The sequence below is a fragment of the Vitis riparia genome, chromosome 18, assembly GCF_004353265.1.
Source record: "Vitis riparia cultivar Riparia Gloire de Montpellier isolate 1030 chromosome 18, EGFV_Vit.rip_1.0, whole genome shotgun sequence".
Taxonomy (NCBI): Eukaryota; Viridiplantae; Streptophyta; class Magnoliopsida; order Vitales; family Vitaceae; genus Vitis; species Vitis riparia.
In genome coordinates, this window is record NC_048448.1 from 9,570,189 (window position 1) to 9,593,644 (window position 23,456).

Consider the following 23,456-nt stretch of genomic DNA (forward strand, 5'->3'; position numbering starts at 1 on the left):
ACTCTTCTCATTGTTCAATTTGTCATGTAGCTAAACAAAAATGTTTGTCATTTCCAACTTCAGATACAGTTTCATCGTCTCATTTTGAATTATTGCACCTTGATATATGGGGTTCTTTTCCTCACCCCACACATGAAGGTTTTCGTTATTTCCTTACCATTGTTGATGTTTTTTCTCGATTTACGTGGATATACTTGATGCATGCTAAATTTGATGTCCTTGATGTCTTTCCAACATTTTATAATCTTGTTCATACTCAATTTGGTATTAAAATAAAATCAATGCATAGTGACAATGCCTTTCAGCTTTCTTTTTCAAATTTCTTTGGAGAAAAGGGGATTTTATCTTTTCATTCTTGCGTTGACATGCTTCAACAAAATTCAGTAGTTGAGCATAAGCACCAACATCTTTTAAATGTTGCAAAAACACTATTGTTTCAATCCAATGTCCCATTAGGATACTGGCGTGATTGTATATTAATTGCCACATACCTTATTAACAGGACTCCAACACCTATCTTATCTAGCAAAACTTCATTTGAAGTTATGTACAATAAAGTTCCCTCTTATACTCACTTTCGAGCTTTTGGTTGCTTGTGTTATGGTTCTAGCCTACTCACCATCGCACAAAATTCTCTCCATGAGCCATCCCTTCAGTGTTTCTTGGTTACCCACTTGGTTATAAAGGTTACAAGTTGTTGAATCTTTCCACCAATGCCATATACATGAGCGGTGATGTAGTTTTCCATGAATCTCTATTTCCTTTTCGGTCCATTGATTCAAACTCTTCCTTTTGTGATTTAATTTTTGATCGAGTTCTTCCTTCTTCCATTCCTAATACTTTTCACAATCCCTCTTCTATTTCTAATGATCCAAACATTATCTCACCCCTATAGTCTTTACCAAACCTATTGTCCTTTCCACTTCTCTTCTTGTTTGCCTCCCTAAACTACGATCATATCTCCAAGATTATCATTGTTATTCCACGGTTTCATCTACATCTTTTGTAACATATCCACTTCCTAGTGTCTTTGGCTATGGTAAGCTCTCCTCTTCTCATTGTGCTCTTGTTCATGCCATTTCTTCGCACATTGAATCAACTTCTTTCTCTGAAGCTGTTGTGATTTCAGAGTGGCAACAAGCTATGTAGGCCGAACTTCAAGCTCTTGAAAAAAATGGTACATGGTCTTTGACATCTCTTCCTCTCCACAAACATCCCGTGGGATGTAAATGGGTCTACAAGCTCAAATTTCAAGTTGATGGTTCTCTTGAGCGTCACAAAGCTCATCTTGTTGCAAAGGGATTTACTCAATAAGAGGGTGTAGATTATCTTGACACCTTCTCTCCTATAGCAAAATTAGTCATTGTCAAGCTTTTTTTGGCTCCTGCTGCGATTCATGGCTGGTTTCTCACTCAACTTGACGTTGACAATGCATTCCTTCACAATGATATGACCTAAGGAGTTTACATGTCCCTTTCTCCAAGGTATCACCGTGAGGGGGAGTCCTTACCTTCCAATGTTGTTTGCAAGCTCCACAAGTCAATTTATGGGTTGAAACAAGCTTCTAGACAATGGTTTGCAAAATTTTATGGTGTTCTGTTAGCTAAAGGTTTCACACAATCAGCTATGAATCATTCCTTGTTGACCAAATATGATGGTGACTCCCTTATTACCTTATTGGTGTATGTTGATGACATTGTCATTGCAAGCAACAATTCTAACCATATTGAAGATCTCAAAAGGTTTCTTGACAGTCAATTTAAGCTCAAAGACCTTGGACAACTTAAAATTTCCTTGGTCTCAAAGTTGCTAGGTCAAGTAAGGGGATTTCAGTTAGCCAAAGACATTATGCTCTTCAATTACTATATGATACAGGTTTTTTGGGTTGTAAGCCCGCAAGTACACCTATGGAAGCTAATATCCAGCTTTCTCAAGATGATGGGAGGATTCTTGAAGATGCTGGACTATATAGGTGATTGATTGGCAAACTCCTATATCTCAAAATCATGTGACCTACTCAGTTAATCGACTTAGTCAGTATCTTGCCAACCCAAGATCTACTCACTTGCAAGGTGTTCATCAAATTTTACAATATATTAAAGGTACGGTTTGCCAAGGTTTGTACTTTTCTTCTCCTTCAACAACCCAACTCAAAGCCTTTACTAACTCAGATTGGGGTGCTTGTAAAGATACAAGAAGATCCATCAGTGGGTTTTGCATTTTTCTTGGAGAATCATTGATTTCATGGAAGTCTAAGAAACAAAGTATAGTTTCACGCTCGTCAGTTGAGGCAAAATATCGAGCAATGGCAAATGCCACTTGTGAACTAGTCTGGTTGATGTCTCTCCTTCATGATTTTCACATTGAACACAAACAACCAGCTATATTATTCTGTGATAATGAGGCAGCACTTCACATTGCTGCCAATCCTGTGTTTCACGAACGGACTAAACACATCGAAATTGATTGTCATCTTGTTTGTGAGAAGATACAAACAGGTTGTCTCAAAACAATGCATGTATCTTCTGAACATCAAATTGCAGATCTCCTTACAAAGGCTTTCTTACCAACATAGTTTAAATTTCTTCTCAACAAGATGGGAATTCACAATATTCATTCTCCATCTTGAGGGGGAGTATTAGAATAGCAGGGTATTTTTGTATTGGTAATAAATCCGTTGAATTTTCTGTTTTGTAATCTAGTGAGTCAGTTAGGGGTGTAGTTCTCTAGGCTCTATATATAGGCATGCTTTTGGGTATTTTGAACTGATCTTCAGAAAACATGAATGAATGACAGATTTTCATTGTAAACCCTTTCCCTTTTTCTTGAGAAACAACAGTATTGAAACCCTTAATTAACTAGCATTTTTATTTACCCTTAATTAATAGAAGAAAAGAAAATATGAAGAAAAATAAATAAAAATTTTAAAATTAATTAAATATTTTTATATATTTTTTTAAATTTTAACTAATTTTAAAAATATTCAAATTTTTAGTATTTTTTATTATAATTTCAAATTAAAAAATTATATCAAACTTTTTTTATATATTTTTTTTATTATAATTTAGAATAAAAAATTTCGGCACCCTAGTTTCTTCGGAGATTTCTCTCTTCAAATTCCTCTCTTCCCTTCAAATTATATTCTCTCTGGTTCCCATGGTTGGAACAGCAGCCAGTACTTGGGTATGCTATGTCATTTTGATGGTGGTGGCGTTTGGTGAGTTGTTTGTCACAAGCGTTCTGAGGCTGGTGGAGTAGTGGGGTTGGTGTGGCACTATTGTTTTGTAGGTGGGAATTCAAGCTCTCTCTCATGTCTTTATTCTTGGACTTTCAGTGCCTATTTCTTCTGCCACAAAAGAGCACTATAGTCCTTCTGAAACTTTCACAATATTACCCACCATCAAACCTAAGATAATATTTCACCCAACTTGCCTCTTCTGTTTTTGATAAAGTATCACAATCCGTGATGGTGTGGGTGCCAACAAAGAGGAAAATAATTAATTACTATCGAGTTTTACATTTAATAACTGTAACCAAAGAAACTGGTTCTGGGTTCCTGCATTAAATTGTGTTTAAGCATCATGTCTAATTTGTTTCATTTGTTTTGCAAGTGTCAAACATATACAACTTTTTCATTTTTCGGATTGAACAAGTTGGTTTCTAGGGAGGTTTTGTGATAGTATGAAGCTATTTGATGTTTTAAGTGTGTAAATAAGAAGTTAGAGGACTCCCTGTACTCTTTTGATAAAGTATGTTAAGCAAATAAAGAAGTTGTATATTGATATAATAATACGAGGCATGTACATATATAACCTTATGGAGATCTTTCTGGTCCACTTAATTTCAATGATGTGTATTTGCTTTGAATTTGGATTCTTGGATATGGCCATCTTTGGAGGAATACAATACTGTATGATCTAAAATTTAACAGTATCCATTTTCTTTGGCAAGAAGATAATCCCATAGAGATAGTGTGGGAACTTTAGGTAAGAGGACTCTCAAAGAATTGTAGGTAAGAATAGTTAGGTGAAGTGGTCAAGCTGAACATGAGATGGATTATACTAACGAGTCAAAAACACTTATGTAACAAAGGCGATACTTTATTCATAAATAACTGTGGTTCAAGTGTCTAGCGACATGATAAGGGGGACATACCTGGTTGTTGCGATCAAGAATTGGTAATTGACATTCTGAACATACTTTATTATCATTAATTTTTTGTGAGAGGTGGTGCCTTATCTGGTTGCGGAGGAGTCAATTGGTGCGGCGATTAATAGGTAATGGCATTTCCATGTGCCAACAGCCAATAATACTAATGACCATGAAAGCGTCAATCAGGGTGGCGCTGATTGCAGGGCAACCTTGTGCATCAAGAATGAATAATACTAGAGAATTCAACAAATTAAGGTATACCATTCTGTTATGCTTCCATAAAACTTTCAACGCTGAATGGGAGAATAGGTTGGTTTTGACAACTTAGACTGTAGAAGTCTAAGCTTCCATCTCGTTTTAGCCTAACTTTTTCCTTGTCCAATAGTTTATACTTTCTTTCTTATTTTCAGTAAATTTTTCGATGCTAAAAACATAGGCTTGTTCACACATTACTTCTAATTAAACAGCATGACAATAAAAGACCACTAGATGTTTTTCAGTTGCATCTCTTTCAGCAGGTTTCATAATTTCAAAATATAAAAGCAAAATCCTATTCCTTTTTCCCCTTAATCACTGCACCATGTATTCCAAGTAGTAATTCTGTTTAGAGCAAGGTTTGCATTTCATATGCATAACAACTTCCATATGCAGTTACTTCTCCTTCTGTGACAAATGGGGTTGAGAGTTGGGGTATGCTAGCTTATCCTTTTACTGTCATGGTGAACTGAGAATGGTTAGTTGTCCATAAGCTCTGGGGCTTTGTTGGGAGGAAGAGGAAGAAGAAGTCCTTTTACTGTCATAGAAAACTGAGAATGGTTAGGTCCATGAGCTCTAGGTCTTTGTTGGGAAGAAGAGGAAGAAGAAGTCCTTTTACTGTCATAGAAAACTGAGAATGGTTAGGTCCATGAGAATGGTTAGGTCTTTTCTGGGAAGAGGAAGGCAAAAAGGAAGAAAAAGAAGATACAACTGATGTACGAAGAAGAAGAAGAAGAAGAATCGTTGAATGGGCACCTAGCCTTCACCGTATCTTATTTGATAACTGCAACTGGGACTATATATAACTTGAATATTAAGGCATACTACTCATATTTTCCACACTTGCCCTAACAAATAAAATAAGATTATTGTGGAAGATGCTAACATATATATCCTAAACTACTTTAAATGTTAATTGAGGAATGCAACATCACTTAAATATTGTTGTCTTCAAATATTTAAGTTATCACACTACATGGCATTTATTTACTAATATACTAATTAATTGAACTGGAACTGACAAACTTCAATTTAAGATTATTTCTGATTAATTTGCTGCACATCCATCTGGGATTTGGCATCATGAAGGCGTTTCTCTTGTGACAGTCCTTCTGCAAACCTGTGACATTGAGAGCAATTCGATCAGTATTAATGAATGATAGAAGAACAGGTGGCATATGTAGAGGGGCTTGTTTATTAATCCGGCGTATTGTTGTTTATGATCACATGCGTTCTCATCTGAAATGAAATTACTATGTAGTTTTGATTCAATAATTAGTGGACAGAATTTTATACAGTAAACAGATTTACAATGAGAACTGAATCTAAGACTAATTTGATACCTCATGAGAGCCTCCTAATTTGTCTGTTCACTTGAAGGCTCCAAATTTGATACCACAATCAGTTGGCTTTATAGAAAAGAAATGAGAAATTCCCCCCACAAATCTCGTTAGTCACTTCACCACTGAAAATTAAAGCCTGAAAGGGATCAATAGTAGGTCACAATTATTATAACAATTCATCACTCATTTGTTTTTCAGTAATAGATATACAATACCGGATTATTGGAAGCTACTGTTATTTCCACGTTAAAATTAAGTGGGTGGCCCACTAACCTAGTGTCTTAATTTTTATTCACTTACAAAAGTTTTTAGCCAATTAAAGAATGCCCAAAATAGTTAATAACTGTTGTAAGGATATTTACCCTTTGATGGAGTGGGTAAATAAGAATAAAACAGTTATTAGAATAACACGTTCAGAACAGTTTTCTGAACAGTTATTCTTGGCCCTCTTCTCCTATCTATAAAAGAAAGATACAAAACCCCTTTTGCTAGTAAGTTCTCTTCCATCAATTAAAGGAAATAATTTTGTGTATTAAAATTTGATAAGGAGAAGAAGAGATCAAGAATTTAAGGTTTATAAATTGAAGGGGATCTCTCAATTTAACATGGCTGCGTGTTCTTCAAACGGTATGTAATTAATTCTTTGAATTTTTGAGATGTGTTGAATTCAATGATCTGGAATTTGTGTGTTAATTTTCGCGTTAAATACTAACAATTGGTATCAGAGCCAAGTTGAATTCAAATATTCATAATCATTGTTTTATAAGGATTAAATTTTTGAGATTTTATCTTCAATTAATTGGTCTCACCAAAACGAATAGGAGAAAATCTAAACAAAATAAAGACCAGCCTCAACACGTAGAGTGAAGGCACTATGTCTTCCTTGCAACGCCGATTGGAGCGATGCCGTCCAAGCGTCATTTCATTCTGGGCGCCGCTACCAGTGACGGGGGTGACATTTGCGATGCCGGTGAGGGGCGCCGTTTGGGCGCCAGTCCGATGGTCGGAAAAGGTGTCGTTTGGTGTTGTTTTAGACATTCAAGAAGTGTCATTCAAGGCGCGCAGCAAGGCCATTCGAGGGGCCAATCTAGGCGCCATTTGCAATGCCGTTTACAATGCTGTTCCAGGCGCGCTTCAGGCCCCATGCCAGGCGCATTCCAGGCGCCATTCAAGTGCCACTTTTCAAGTGCTCCAATGACACCGTATTCAGGCGCTCCAGAAGCGCCATTTCAAGCGTCGTTTTCAGGCGATCTAGATGGCGTGTAGGCACTATTTTTCAGGCGTTTCAAATGTCGATGAGAAGCACCAGTTTTGGGCCCTACAAGCGTCCGTTCCAAGCGCCGTTCGGGGATCGTTCTCTAATGCATTATTAGACAATTTATAAATGTAAGGTTAACTAGTTTAGATAGTTGCCAAAGTAACCTAAATTAGTGAGCCTCATATTTATTAAATTGCATAAAATAATAAAAGGAGACTTGTAAAATTCTTAATAATTCTCTTTATAATTAGGAGAATGAGACTAGCCCAAAGGAGAGTCAATTTCTGTTAATTATTAATTAATGCTTTTATTTTGTGTTGCTTAGAAAAGTAAAATGGATACCCAAAGGTAACAATAAATGACACAAAATAGTTAAGTATTTTAAGCTCCCTCCAAGTGAACATTGGATATGTTAAAATTTACCCAAATGAGAATTTTAACGATATCAATAGTTCATTGTTATTTATTTTATATTTGAGGCCTTATTGTGAGCATTGTTCTATTTTGTATAGTTCCCACTTCGTTACACTCTCTTGCATCTGGAATGACTGTTTTTGATGGGTCGAACTTTTCCGAATGGTATGAAAGGGTTCAATTCTCACTGGGCATATTGGGTCTTGACCTGGCTTTAATAACTGATAAACCTCCTGAAGCTATGGATGACAGTACTCCGGAGTAGGTGGACCAATCAAAATCCTGGGCAAAATCAAACAGACTCGGTCTGATGTTTATGAGAATGACTATTGCCAATAATACCAAGACCTCTCTCCCTTAAACCGAGTCTGCCTCGGAATTTCTGAAATCTGTTGAGGACCGCTTCAAACGCGCTGATAAGTCCCTTGCAGGCACATTGATGGCTGAATTGACCACCATGAAATATGATGGTCAGAAAGGTATTCAACAACATATTTTAAACATGACTGAAAAGGCTGCAAAGCTTAAGGCACTAGGCATGAGTATGGATGAGTCTTTCTTGGTACAGTTTGTCCTTAACTCACTTCCATCACAGTTTGCTCCATTCAAGATCCACTATAATACTAACAACGATCAGTGGAACTTGAATGAGCTCACCAATAAATGCATACAAGAGGAACTGAGATTAACACAAGAAGGACATAATCTTGTCCTTGCTGTAACTCATGGAGTCACGAAGAAGAAATGAAAATTCAGAAAAGGAAAGAAGTTTCCACCTAAGAAAAGTGGATATGGGGAAGGTAGTAAGAGTCATGATGGAAAATTCACGGAAGTTGCTATTTTTGTGGCAAGAAATGGCATGTGAAGAAGGACTGTATCAAGCGTAAGGCTTGGTTCGAAAAGAGAGGTATAAATCTTTCTTTTGTATGTTATGAATCTAATCTTGTTGAAGTTCCTTCAAATACTTGGTGGATTGATTCTGGAGCCACAACTCATGTGACTAATTTAATGCAGGGACTCCTTACAACCAGGAAACTGAAGGAAAGTGAAAAGTTCCTCTATATGGGAAACCGTCTCAAGGTCGAAGTGGTAGTTGTTGGTACCTATCGCTTACTCTTAGAGACGGGTCATGGGATGGATCTTTTAAACACTTTTTATGTACCTTCTATTTCTAGGAATTTAGTTTCTTTGTTCAAATTAGATGCTACTGGATATTATGTTTTATTCAGTTATGGACAATTAAGTTTGTTGTTAAATTCTATTACAGTTGGTTTTGGTATTTTATGTGATGGTTTATATAAAATTTCCTTGAATCATGAATTTGCATAAGCTTTGATAACCCTACATTCAAATGTTGGTTCAAAACGTGGCTTAATTAATGAAAATTCTTCAATCCTATGGCACAGAAGATTAGGTCATATCTCTAGGGAAAGAATTGAGAGATTAGTGAAGGAAGGAATTTTACAAAATCTTGACTTCATTGATTTTCAGGTATGCCTGGATTGCATAAAGGGAAAGCAAACTAAACATACAAAGAAAGGTGCTACAAGAAGTAATGAGCTTCTTGAGATAATTCATACGGATATTTGTGGACCACTCTATGTTCCATGTTTTACAAGAGAAATATTTTATCACCTTTATAGATGATCTATCTCGTTATGGTTATGTTTATCTAATGCAGGAAAAGTCTTGGGTCATTGACATCTTTGAGATGTTCATCACAGAGGTCGAGAGACAATTAGATAAAAAGATTAAAATTGTGAGATCAAATCGAGGTGCTGAATATTATGGCAAATATGATGAATCAGGACAAAATCATGGTCCTTTTGCCAAATTCCTTGAAAAGTGTGGCATTCGTGCTCAGTAAACAATGCCTGGTACGCCACAACAGAATGATGTTGTTGAAAGGCGTAATCGCACATTAATGGAAATGGTTAGGAGTATGATGAGTTACTCTCCTGTACCTATTTCATTGTGGGGTGAAGCCTTAAAGGCTGCAATGTATATATCTTGAACAGAGTTCCTAGTAAGGCAATTCCAAAAACTCCTTTTGAGTTATGGACTGATAGGAAACCTAGTTTGAGACATATACATATATGAGGTTGTCCAGCGGAGGCAAGAATCTATAACCCACATGAGAAAAAGCTTGATTCGAGAATGATATCTGGATATTTCATTGGCTATCCGGATAAATCGAAAGGGTACAAATTTTACTGTCCTAACCACAGTGTGAGAATGATTGAAACCGGTAATGCCAGATTCTTAGAGAATGGCCAAATCAGTGGGAGTAATGAACCAAGAAAGGTAGATATTGAGGAGATAAGAGTGGATATCCCACCACCCTTTTTACCTCAAGAAATTATTGCCCCTCAACCTGTTCAACAAGTTGAGGAACATGAGCAACATAATAGAGATGGTTCATTACCACAAGAAAATATTGCCATTGAAAATGCTGTAGAGCCACCACAATCGGCACCTTTGAGGATATCTCAAAGAGAAAGGAGACCTGCCATTTCAGATGATTATGTGGTGTATCTACAGGAATCTGACTTCTATATTGGGATAAGAAAGAATCCAGTTTCGTTTTCACAAGCCATGGAAAGTGATGATTCTAGTAAATAGATGGAAGCTATGAATGATGAGTTGAAATCTATGGCCCATAACGGTGTCTAGGATCTCATCAAATTGCCTAATAGTTGTAAACCCGTATGCTATAAATGGGTCTTTAAGACAAAGCATGACGCTAAAGGCAATATCAAATTATTTAAGGCCAGACTTGTGGCCAAAGGTTTCACTCAAAAGGAAGGTATCGATTACAAAGATACCTTCTCTCCAGTTTCCAAGAAAGATTCACTTAAAATCATCATGGCACTTGTAGCTCATTTTGATTTAGAGCTACATCAAATGGATGTGAAAACTACATTCTTAAATGGGAATTTGGATGAAGATATCTACATGGAACAACCTGAGGGGTTCGCAAAGAAAGGAAATGAACACCTAGTTTACAAATTAAAGAAATCCATTTACGGTCTTAAACAAGCTTCCAAACAGAGGTATATTAAGTTCAATAATACCATTACATCTTTCGGATTTAAAGAGAACACTGTTGATCAGTGTATATATCTGAAAATTAGTGGGAGCAAGTTTATATTTCTAATACTGTATGTGGATGATATTTTGCTTGCTAACAGTGATCTTGGTTTATTACTTGAAGCCAAGGAACATCTCTCTAAAAACTTTCAAATGGTTGATATGGGTGAGGCAAACTATGTTATTGGCATCGAGATCTTTAGGAATCGATCTCAAGGAGTGCTAGGTTTATCTCAAAAAGGATATATTGATCGAGTTTTAGAGAGATTTAATATGCAGTCATGTTCATCAAGTGTTGCACCTATATTGAAAGGTGACAAATTAAATAAAAAACAGTGCCCAAGGAATAACATGGAAAGGGAGCAAATGAAGAAAATTCCTTATGCATCAGCTGTGGGAAGTTTGATGTACTCTCAAACATGTACAAGACCGGATATCAGCTTTGCTGTTGGCATGTTAGGAAGATACCAAAGTGATCCATGACTCAAACACTGGAAAGCAGCAAAGAAGGTGATGAGGTACTTATAAGGGACAAAGGATTATATGCTCACATATAAAAGATCAGAACAATTAGAGATTGTCGGTTACTCGGAATCTAATTATGGTGGTTGTCTCGATAGCTTAAAGTCAACTTCAAGATTTGTCTTTGTGCTGGCAAATGGGGCAATATCGTGGAAGAGTGAAAAACAATCAATTACTGCTTCATCCACGATGGAGGCCGAGTTTGTTGCTTGTTTTGAAGCCTCAAGTCATGCTTTATGGTTGAGGAATTTTATCTCAAGACTTGGTGTTGTCGACTCTATTGCTAAACCTTTGAGAATATATTGTGATAACACAGCAACTGTTTTCTTATCTAAGAATGGCAAATTTTCTAGTGGATCGAAACACATAGATTTAAAGTATTTAGTTGTTAAAGAAAGAGTCTAGAAACAACAAGTGTCAATTGAAAATATTAGGACCACACTTATGGTTGCTGATCCATTAACTAAAGGATTACCTCCAAAGGCATATTTGGAACATGTTATGAGGATGGGTCTTTTGAGGAATCCATAATATGTATGATAATGAATGGTGGTTATGTAATTGACAATTTGGCATTAAAGATTGTTTCCGTTTATTCTTGTTTTCAATTATGGGTGCACGTTTTATTGTTTGATAAACAAGAATTGTCTTGACAAGACAAATTACAGGGCTTGTTTGGCATTAAAGACTGGGTTAGTTAGGGTTATTGATGTGTGGTGCATGGAAGGAAACATGACATTATGGTTATGTGACCGCCATGACTCGCATTTATGATCTAAACTGATTCAGTATTATGGTATATGATTTTGGACGTATTGGCTAAGTTTATTGAAATCATGATCACGTGTCAAATTTATTTCCAGTATATATTTTATATATAAAAGTATATATATTATAGTTTTCATAATCGGTTTAGTGGGCCAAGTGGGAGAATGTTATTTCCATGTTAAAATTAAGTGGGTGGCCCGCTAACCTAGTGTTTTAATTTTTATCCACTTATAAAAGTTTTTAGCCAATTAAAGAATGCCCAAAATAGTTAATAACTGCTATAAGGATATTTACCCTTTGATGGAGTGGGTAAATAAGAATAAAACAGTTATTAGAATAACACGTTCAAAACAGTTTTCTGAACAGTTATTCTTAGCCCTCTTCTCCTATCTATAAAAGAAATATACAAAACCCCTTTTGCGAGTAAGTTCTCTTCCATCAATTAAAGGAAATAATTATGTGTATTAAAATTTGATAAGGAGAAGAAGAAATCAAGAATTTAAGGTTTATAAATTGAAGGGGATCTCTCGATTTAACATGGCTGTGTGCTCTTCAAACGGTATGTAATCAATTCTTTGAATTTTTGAGATGTGTTGAATTCAATGATATTGAATTTGTGTTAATTTCTGCGTTAAATAGGAACAGCTACTCCAAATAAGATTGAATTTTCTAACTCTTCCTGTGACATAATCTTTGAGAGATAAGTTAGAGCAGCTAGCTGAAGTTCCTATGCTTATCACCGATAGTAAGGCATCTATGCTTGGGTGCTGTTTGACCTAGATCACCATGAATATCAATAGTAAGTAAGTTTCTTTTCTGATAATGAGGACCATGAAAAAAAAATGGTGAAATAGTACATTCCAAAGATTTTTGTATGCATAACTAACTAAACCTTAATGTTGGAGAAGATGGTGATGAACTCTTAATTTTCCTAAAAGCTTAAGTTTGAAGGATTTGAGTTCAATATGCATATCATGCTCCTTAACACCCTCATGTGATCCTTAACACCTTCCCTCACATACAGTCCCATCCCCACACGCAAAGAGATAAACAAATTTTGGATTCATTTCTAGAAAAACAAACAGGAGATATGCAAATTAAGACCTTCAACCAAACTAAGCTTTAATACCATCTTGAACTACTAATTTTCCAAAAAAACTTAAACTTATAGTATTTAGGTTCAGTATGCATATCAAATTATGGTTATTCTTTTGTAATAGGATGTAATTATTCTTTTGTAATAGGATGCATATTAGGTCTCATAACCATTCTTTTACTCAAAGGGTGTCTTAAATTGACCCTAAGTTAAATTATTCTTAAATTGTTAACTTAAAAACTTATTACTTATTTTTATTTTATTTTAAATATTAAGGTTGTTTGGTTAACTTAAAATCTATTTTAAAATATCAAATTAACATATTTATTCTCATTAATTTTGATTAATATTTATATTTTAACTAATTTTAAATAATAAATTTATTTATTAAATATTCATATTTAAAGTATTGTAAATATATAAGATAAATGTAAAAATATTAACTATAAAATATGAATTAAATGTAAAGTCATGATAATAAAATGTACTTCCACTAAAACATGAGTAAATGAGGTAAAAAATATTTGACATTAAGAGTAAATTAATTATTTTAAAGTTATTAATTTTGACTTTAAATTGTGATATTAAATTATTTTAGTAAATATGTTTGATCTCTTAATAAATTACATGAAAGCATTAAATTATATAAAGTTATTGAATTGATTAACCAAACATCTAAATTAAATTAAGTCAATTAAGTTATTAAGTTGATTAATGAAACATTCTGTAAATATGATATTTTTTTTTTTCCAATTATATAGTTAACCTTCAAAGAAGGAATTTTTCTAGACCCATTCCTTTGTTTTTTCGTTAATGTTGCATGTTGTCATGTTCAATCAAGTGTGTGATTTCATAACTTAATTAACATTGATGAAAATTTATATATCAAATAAACATTATTTTCTTACAGAAGCAATTAATAAATGACAAATTTGGAGGTATACAGCTTAGTACAATCGTTTGGGAGAGAAAATATAAAAGAATCAATCAAATTACAATATTTTGAAGTATAATTATTACTATATAAGCAGCCCATGCTTTGGCCATTGGACACATACAGCCAAGGGTAACTGGTACCGGAACAATGAAGGGTCAATCTCACTACTTCAAGTTTTTCTTGGGATTTGGTGATCTTGTCTCTCGGAGTCTCTTCTCATCAGAGAGTAGCTTTGCAAACCTGCAAGGAGCAGGTAGTCAACTGTACTGTTATAAAAGATATTTTATACTTAATGCAATTATAAAAAAGTTTAATATCTTGTTCAATTTAATTTTTTCTATACCTTTTGAGAGCCTCTTCATTAGTGCCGCAATTTTCAACTGGCACAGAGAGACCTGTCTCCAAGTTCACCCTTGAAACTGGTTTCTTCAGCAGCCTTTCTCCGATTTTCACAAGGTTGCCCAAGTTTTCCTTGGTGGTGACATCAACCGAAGCATCCGTTCCATGTAATGTATCATCCTAATTTGACATAGTTCAAGCAAATATTCAATGCACAAGAAGGTTTAAGGCAAAAGCCAAATGGAAACATGAGCATGTATTGGAGGAGCTCACTTGGATTCGGAGGTAGTTATCTTCAGAATGAAGGGCTTGGAAAACCACGGAAATATGGAAATCAACCATATCTGCACTTGCTTGCGTAAACACATCCACCAAAGGAGTGGAACCACCATGAAGTAGCCAACCCAAAACGCCCCATTTGGCTGCCATTTTGGCATTGTATTTCTGTTCTGACTTTGGAGAGCCAGTTCCTATTGAGATCACTAGAAAGCGGCCATAGTCCATGGGTTTAATTGGTAAGAAATCTGGGTTTTTGTCAAAAACTTGTTTCGTTACTTGGCTTATGGCAACTAAAGCCTGGATCATGGTGCCAAAAGAAGAAAAAGATAAACCTCATATATTTAAATTCTGACACTTTGTTATATATTATTGCTTTAAGTGATTATTATCTTACCGGATTATTTGCTGCGACACCACCATCAATAAGATTGAGTTCCCGTGCTTTTCCTTCTTTATCTTGGTTTTCAAAGAAATAGGCCGGAAAGTATGTTGGTGCTGCAGAGCTACCAATGCATATGTCAGCCAGTGGAGCATCCAAACTTGGGGATCTTTTAACCTGCATGAGGTTAGTTAAGATTCTGTTACATGTTGGCCAGGTAATTAATCTAGACTCACAATCCAAACCCAATTAAATGGAGGGCCGAAACGGTAAAGCACGAGAGAGAGAGAGAGAGAGAGAGAGAGAGAGAGAGCAAGATCAACCTCATAGGAGGAGAAAATGCTTGGCTGCAAACTCTTGATATCAAAAGTTGGAATAACCACACTGGTCAAGGTCTGATGCAACCGAGTCCTTCCTAGTTTCTCCTTTATGAGGTTGTGAAGGTATTTCCCATCATAATTGGGCCCAACTATTGATCTAAAAATATTCATGATCCAGCCGAAAATACCCCTGCCATTAAACAAAAATTGTTTTGTTAGTTACCACATGAAATTCCAAAACAAGACGTAATCCTAGGTTTTCACATACTCTGTATGAATCAATCTTCAAAAGAGAAGCAAGAACAATCTGTATCAAATATTACCTTCTCTGTGGAAATATTTTAGGGCCATGCTCAAGATAAAAGGGTTTGATGTCTTTGGCTGCGAATAGAGGACGCTTCTCATCATTCGGAGCAGTTAGCATGGCAGTCACAAGACCACCTGTGCTTGTTCCAGCAATCACATCGAAGTAGTCTGCAATCCTTGCATCATCACCATCCAGCTCCTGATATATTCAATATTGTATTAATTGTTTGTGGTTAATGTTACCTAAATCCATTATTTTATCTTATATTTGACACTTGGACCACAGTAACATAAATAGCCAGGGATAATTTTCTATATATTTGAGGATTGCATATATAGGCTATACACAATACAACAAATTTTAAAATATGTAGTATGGTAGGTAGGTGAGCGGGATTGAATGAGCATTTGGATTGTAAATTGTTCACTGTTTTTTAAAGTTGTGTAGTGATAATTTTTAAAGAAAAGTCGCTCCAAGAACCCTACTTTGACATGCAGTAGAATATAGAGATGAAATATGTGCAAATGATCATCCACATAATATTAAATAATTTATACCTGAAGTTGAGATTCCAGGCAAGCAAGGATAGTTGCAGGAATGATGCCCCTGATACCACCTCCATCAATACTAAGAATGGTTACCAGGTTACCATAAGTTGGGGGCTGGATTTGAGGTAAGAGTGATTTCTCCATCTGAAAAATGATAATTATAGGATTGTATGCACTAACTTACAACAAGAAACTAAGAAATCCTTGGATAAAAGAAAGATGTGAAGAAAAAGAAAAGAACTTGAGGCACCAAGAAAGATGGCCTTGAACAAGAAAAGGATGAGAAAAAAGAAACAATGCTCGAGTTGTCTTCCCTCTTGTGTTGGATTGCATTGTCCAGAATCTATTTATAGGCTAATCGAGAAGCAAGGCACAGAGCCCCTTTCCCAGATATTCTTTTAGTTTATGTGGACAGTGATGATGGTCCAGAGAAGAATTCCCAAGCATGGAGAGACGCACAACTGCAAGTAATTACACACAGAATGAAGGCGGCTGGCCAGATTTAACATGAGAAAATTGAGTTGAATGAGTCTAATATTAAAATCACATTGTTCAAAAATAAAAAACAGATGAAGTCTGCTCCCACGAAGTTTCCATACCACATTTTGAAGTATAGTTAGTTCTCGTTCTGATATTAATCCACACTAAGGCTGGCAGCTTCCAACACTGGTATAATAGCATGTTTTCCATCTTTTTTTTCTCCCCTGTATATACACATATTATAAAGTCCATAGTCTGCACACTCTTCATTATTTTAAACATAGAGAACCTTGTTTCATCGTTAACAACTAAAGAAAGATAAATTAATGAACATGCAAATGAATGCTCATGCTTACGAGGATGATTATTTTGATATTTTATGATAGTACAACTAGCAGTCTGCTTTGTCATGCTGTTGCATCCTCCTGTTCTTGTATTTGTGTGTAAGGGACAAATCAAACTTTGAGGATTGCATGACAACACGACACCATGCTCATCACAGATGTTGTTCAATTGTTCAGTATATATAAACATGAAACATATGGTACGGAGATCCAGGACAAATCAACCTCTTAATCATTACATACACGGCATCATGTTCATTATAAATATTGGTGATGACATAATAATATATGATAAAAAGGGTGTAACAAGTAAAAAAGAAATTAAGTTTGTGAGAGAAAGAGTGTATGTGAGAGAAACCAAAAAAATAAAAAAATAAATTTGAAACATGATGAAGACGACGGTGAAGGAGATGTTTCACCAAACATTTCATTATTTACTAAAGAAATAAGTTTGCTATTTCACTTTTTTTATTACAACCTATGCTCAATTATGCAATGATTATACAACGTCATTTCCTTGAAAACGACATTGATTACTTGGCACTATATAATTTGCATGCTTTATTTGTTGGTAATATTATGATTTTTTACTATAATATTCTTTTCATGACTGGTGGTGTCGGCTCCAGAAAGGCTGCATCAGTGCACAGTGCTTCTCAATCAGATATATGGATCATTAGGGCACCGAGATAATATTTTTGTGTTTGTGTCACTGTTGTCCTTTAAAATTCTTTATCCTTACATCTAAATAATTTGTTTTCTTGTGGTTGTAGATTTGATATAAAGTTGATTCAGATAAACCGGTTTTTAATCTTGAATTTAAAAAAAGAATAATCTAAAATATAATGGTGAAAATGAAAAGAAAAAAAAAAAAAGAATACCATTCCTAAATGGAAATCTTGGTAATTGAAAAACTTCGTCAACATATACCAAGTTTCATGTAGGAGTTGAAGGAAAAGTGCTTGAAGTTTTCTTAATATTCCATCCATTTTGCTTCACCTAATTAGATGAAGGGAGAAGCGCAAATATAGAAGGTAGATTCACTTGTAGTTTCTCTTACTTTACCTTATTGGATCCCTAGATCCACCACCACCCATCAGTGGTTTATGTCCATTCATAAATACAGTCAATTATATGCTGCCACGTCCTTCACTGTAACCCCTGCCTTGTAAACCGGTCCTTGCTGTCTTGAAACGCTGCCCAGCAATGGTTTAATATAGTATGAGAGAAACCACAGAAAAATCTGTAGGACATTCATAAATTTTTAATCATTCCGTGTCAAACATACCCGACTTTATAGTTTCTGACTTCTTCAGGTTTTTGCTTGTTCCACATCCAGCAGGTTTTTAACTTTTATGGAGTCAACAATTTCAAGCAAGTGACATCTTAAACGTTGTTTTCTGAAAAAAAAAAAAAAAAAAATCAGAAATCTAACTCACATGTATCCAATAGAAGAATATTGTAGCAAAATTGAATTGCAAACCAAACACACAAAAGAAGTCCAAAAGAATATTTCATTCTTTCACAGTTCATTAGCAATATTACAGTCTACCCGTGATTATTCACTCTCTAAACAATGGTTATGAATCTAAATTAAGGCTGATTGCAGCTAACCAAACCCAAGCTAAGGGGAAGTTTATTACAGCACAATCAATTATAGAAGAAAATAGCTAATTTTAAATTGATGATGCCCTACATGCTGCATGTCCATGAGGCGATTTAGCTATGAAGCTTCTTTTCTTGGGAGAGCAGGTTTGCAAACCTGCAGGATTGAAAGCTACTTATTGTGATTGTGATATTGATTCAGAAAATAAAAAATAAAAAATGTATTTCTACAAACCTTATGCGAGCCTCTTCATTGGTCTCCTGATTAGTAGGAACAAAGATACCCGACTCCAAATTAAATTCATCCTTGAAACTGGTTTCTTTAGCAGTCGTTCCCCAGCTTTTACAAGATTTTTTACTTTCTTCCATGGCAATATCAACTGAAGATACTACTCCTTTTAGGGTATCATCCAACAGTTTAATTTTTATTTGAAGGTGTCAAAACTAGTGTTATGGTGGACCAGAAAACAAGGAAGAAAATCATTTTTCATCTCCAAGAATATAGAGGATTTTAACAACAATAGCTTTGATGTTGTATCAATGCTTGTATAAAGACGTGCATGAGAATGTATGCCTACCTGAATCCGAAGGTAATTCTTTCCCGAGAGAAGGGCTTGAAAAACCATGGAAATATGGAAGTCTACCATATCTGTGCTTGCTTGAGTAAACACATTCACTAATAGGGTGAAACCAATACTAGTAACAAGGTAACAGGATTTATAATGAGGTAAAACATAACTGTCATTTAGGAAAAAAAAGAAGAAGAAAAAATCATGTTAACAACTATAAAAATAGTAACTTTGTGACATTCAATTCAACATAATTATACTGGTTCATGAATTCTTTGGTTGTGGGCAAATTTTAGGAGACTGATTAAGGTAGAGATTCTCAATGCCTTTGGCGGCAAACATGGGGAAATTGTCTTACTAGGTCCAGTTAGCATGACAGTCACAAGACCACCTGTGCTTGTCCCAGCATCATATCAAAATAGTTTACAGTTCTTCAATCCCCTCCATCCAACTTCTAAACCTAGTAGAAACCACTTAGAGTTAATACTTGCATTATAAGAACCACTGTTAACATCAACACAAATAAAGTGGTAATATAGAAAATTGTTGCAGCTTCAAAAACACCTTCATTTAAATATACACATAGTGAAAAATGGCATAAATGACAAAATTCTGGTTGAATTGATATGGCAGAGGTAGATTGTAGATATGAATGTCATGATTAGTATCACTCCATATATGGAATAGAAGAGTGATGCTCCTGATGCTTGAGGAGCTTGTTGATATTTAGATCTTACTTGAAGTTCAGACTCTAGAAAGTTAAGGTAGTTAATTCCTAGGATAATCCTTTTTATCCCACCTTCATCAATGTTTAGGATGGTAATTAATTAGATTCCCATAAGTTGGAGGTTGTTAGGGTGATTTTAATTTGCTCCTTCCATGATGCTATGAAGTAAAAGAGAGATGTATAGACTTTTTTTAGAAAAAAATTATAAGATCTCAAAATAAATTTTCCTAGAAAAAGAAATTGTAAGACTGAAGTACTCTTTGGTAACGCATGAGCTATTAAAATTCTACCAAGTTAAGAGAAAGAATCTATGAATATGGAAGACTTACGTAAAATGGGCATCTATGTTTATAGCATGGTATGTATTTTAATTTTGCCCCTAAGTTTCATTAGTGCACCGTCTATACTTATTGCTTTGACTTCGTCCCTACATGTAATTTCCTCGATGTGGCTTTGGTTGGATATGATGATCACTAACTGATTACTACTCAAAAAGTGTTATTTCATAGCTTGTAATTAACTCTTTTAAACACTTTTGAGTAGTAGTTATCACCTTTTAACCCAATTAACATATTAAGGACCCTTACAATCAATTCTAATCAAATTGTGTTAAGTTTTGGTGTTTTGATAGCTTTTTGATCACCAAAGCAATCCGAGATTGAGGAGAATTCTTTGGAATCCATGGCAAAGCAATGGAAAGCTCAGAAACATGTAGAACCGAAACTTTGAAGTCCTTTGCCATAAGCAAATCTGGAATGCAAGGAGTAAAAGATGTCCGGACAAGGCGTCCGGACAGGATGGCGGCGGAATATGGGCTATAGCAAGGCTTGCTCACATTAAGTCAATGATCCGGACAACATATCCGGATAGGATATGATATCGTCCGGGTGTGATGTTCATGAGTGTCGTGTGCTTCTCCCTAAGGGAGTTCGGATAGGGGAGCACGCCGCAGGTCCTCTTGGGGAATCTGGATGGAGTTGATCCGGATATCCTTGCGCGCTCCACGGTCCCCCTTGTTCAGCATAGCTCATTCCACCCAGGGAGGAATTCCGTCCACCGACATTTCACATTCGGAATTCCATGCGCCGACATTTTACAGCCGGATATCTCACAGCCGGATGGGAGAGGAGGACGTTTCAACTTCTCCGGATAGACATATCTGAACCTTCTAATAACGCTTACCTGTAGAGTTTTTCTCTTAGTATACAGTGCAGCGGTGTTCTCTTGAAGCTTCCTGATATTTCCGACCGACATTTTGAGATATTTTGGGATATTTTGCTTTAGATATTTGATGTCTAAATCCCCAAACTCTCCTTGTAATCCACCTATCATAGGATTCCTTAGTCTTTAAGCAAGGAAAAGAGTGAATAACCTCATATATATAGTTTTTAATTTTCTTTAGAAATGATAATTATTATGTAATTAGTGGAAGGAAGAAATATATTTTAGAGAGCTTGCTCTGTTTTTCCTTCATATATTTGTTTTCTCGTTAGTTTTCTTTCTAGCCAAACAAGCTCTAAGGAAGTTTCCCCAGAGAATGAGTGGCTAGACTTTTAGTTCCTTGGAGTTAAGGTTGTCGGGAAAGGTTCCAAGTGCAAGAATTTATAGCTTTGTGATTTCAACCATTAATGAATAGAAAGTGTGATCCTTTAATGATTTCTATGTTTTTAGTTAACTTAAAACACCTTCAATTCACTTGAGCCAACACTTGGTAAGGCACGTGATCTCCGTCCATGGAGATGCACTTGTTTATCTCTTGCGAGCTTTTGGGAAGTGACTTGGAGGAAGGATTTTATAGAATTGCCAACACTTGGCAAGCTTTTGGACTCCAAGGAGACATCCATTAGTTATCTCTTGCGAGCTTGAGAAGGGAAGTCCAAAGTTAAAGATCACCTTGAATGGCAAATGCTAGGTGAGAGGCACGAGCCATTGCAAGTTGCATCAATGAGAGGGAATTAGAGCTGAAATCCATTTAAAGGTTACATCTGTACAACACCGGTTAGAGAATCGACTATATGTTAATTCTCTAATGCGAGGAAATGAACCAAATGACCAAAGCTCTGTTTTTGCATAAGGAACCTCCCCTGTGAACCTGAACCTCCAAGGAATGTTTTTCTTTATAAGTAATTTCCATTACTTTCTTTTTAGTTAGCTTTAAACAAAACCTCATTTAAACAAAGTTTGTATTTTATTTCTTAAGCTAACCTTGAAATGAAAAAGCACCAATTTACTTTGAATTGGTATCAGTTGTGAGTTGAAAACCCTTCCCAGTGAACGATCCTAAAGCCACTATGCTATATTAGCTAAGCTATCTTAATGCATGGTGATATAGGTTATAAATTTTGTTGATTACTCTCTCAGTCAAAGAACACCAGCTGGACATGAATCAGCTGAGACACCAATTGGGAACAAATCACTAACATGGTTATCATTCAAGTGAAAAACAACTGTTAAATTCATTTTATCATAATGGAAAGATGGCCCTTGTAGGCACTCAATATGGGAATTGTAGGTAGAGTACTACTCTAAGAATTTTAGGCAAGACTAATTAGGTAAAAGCATATAGCTAAAAATGGAATGCATCAATCCAACCAAACTATTACCCTAAACAACAAAGGCCACAATTTCTAAATAAATAACTTAATTTGAATTGTAGTATTCTAAATGTCGCTTTTTTTTTCGTAATAGGTGGCACCTACATTCTAAACACCAACTTTTTTCACAATAGGTGGCGCCTACATTCTATATAAACACCAACTTTTTTTCGTAATAGGTGGCGCTTATATTCTATATAAACATCTACTTTTTTTTTTTTTTTTTTTTGCAATATGTGGTGCCTTATCAAGGTGCAAAAGAATCAATTGGTGCAAATTCAATCAAATCAATTCCACGGGCCTCAAAAAATGAGAAATAATATTGATGATATGACAATGATGAAAGCCTCCATCAAGTTGATGACGAAAGAGTCAAAGCCTCGATCAAGGAAGGCAGCTGAGTGTAGCATGCATGAACCAAAAATGAACTCTGGTTTACCATTCAGTTATGAACAATAACAGGAGTTTTCAACTTTGATTTACCTTTTTGCTATGAACAATTTCAGGAGTCGTCAACTCTGGTTTACCATTCTGTTATGTGGAGAAACCTCCTTAAGATGTTTTCACTGTTGTTTACACAGAGGGGCACAAGTAATGAACACTGCATTTCTTTGGGAAAGTGGATGAGTAAAACGGGGAAACCAAATTTGCCCAACCCAACCAGAAAAACTACTGTAGCAGTTATGTATACAGAAAGAGCATTTATATGTACAGAAAGAAAAGACGCCCAAACCCCTTCATTTGATGCCTTGTGCAACAGATGCGGATTTGGATATCTGCTCCCAAAATGGAGAATATTGGTGCTGAAGTAATGTGCTGAATATTATTATTAGAATGGGATGATATGTCATTTTGAAGGTGATGGGGTTTTGGTTAGTTGTTTGTCACGAGCGCTCTGAGGCTAGTGGATGTAGGTGGCATTAATTGTGGGGTTGTGTTGGTGGGGATTGAAATGCTTAAATATTGATTCAATCACTATGGAGGGATTTAGATTTTTTTTTTTTTTTATGAAAGAAAGTGAAAGCATTTATCAGGTTTCCTCTTGAGCTTTAGAGATCATTAATCAAATTAGAAGCCTTAGTAATGATATTCTGGAAAAATAAAAAGTATTGTTTCTAAGAAGGTTGTCA

The 23,456-nt window shown here is 35.4% G+C and overlaps 1 protein-coding gene across 1 annotated transcript; it reads right to left on the reverse strand.

Annotated features, from left to right (window-relative positions):
• Positions 1-13,917: 13,917 nt before the first annotated feature.
• LOC117907712 (patatin-like protein 2) lies at positions 13,918-16,292 on the reverse strand. The gene is made up of 7 exons (XM_034821355.1): positions 16,017-16,292; positions 15,476-15,657; positions 15,156-15,342; positions 14,848-15,009; positions 14,448-14,750; positions 14,179-14,354; positions 13,918-14,075 (listed from the first exon to the last, which is right to left on the reverse strand). The coding sequence occupies exons 1-7, from the start codon at positions 16,149-16,151 to the stop codon at positions 14,000-14,002; spliced, it is 1,221 nt and encodes a 406-aa protein (XP_034677246.1). The 5' UTR covers positions 16,152-16,292; the 3' UTR covers positions 13,918-13,999.
• Between the last annotated feature and the right edge of the window lie 7,164 nt (positions 16,293-23,456).

Bases quoted from the DNA above. Each gene is read 5' to 3' on its own strand.
- LOC117907712 (XM_034821355.1), bottom strand. From the start codon at position 16,151: ATGGAGAAATCACTCTTACCTCAAATCCAGCCCCCAACTTATGGTAAC. The intron at 14,751-14,847 runs GTAAGATAATAA...ACCATGATCCAG, and splicing joins GTGTCGCAGCAAATAATCCG to GCTTTAGTTGCCATAAGCCA. The intron at 14,355-14,447 runs GTGAGCTCCTCC...ATGTCAAATTAG, and splicing joins ATAACTACCTCCGAATCCAA to GATGATACATTACATGGAAC.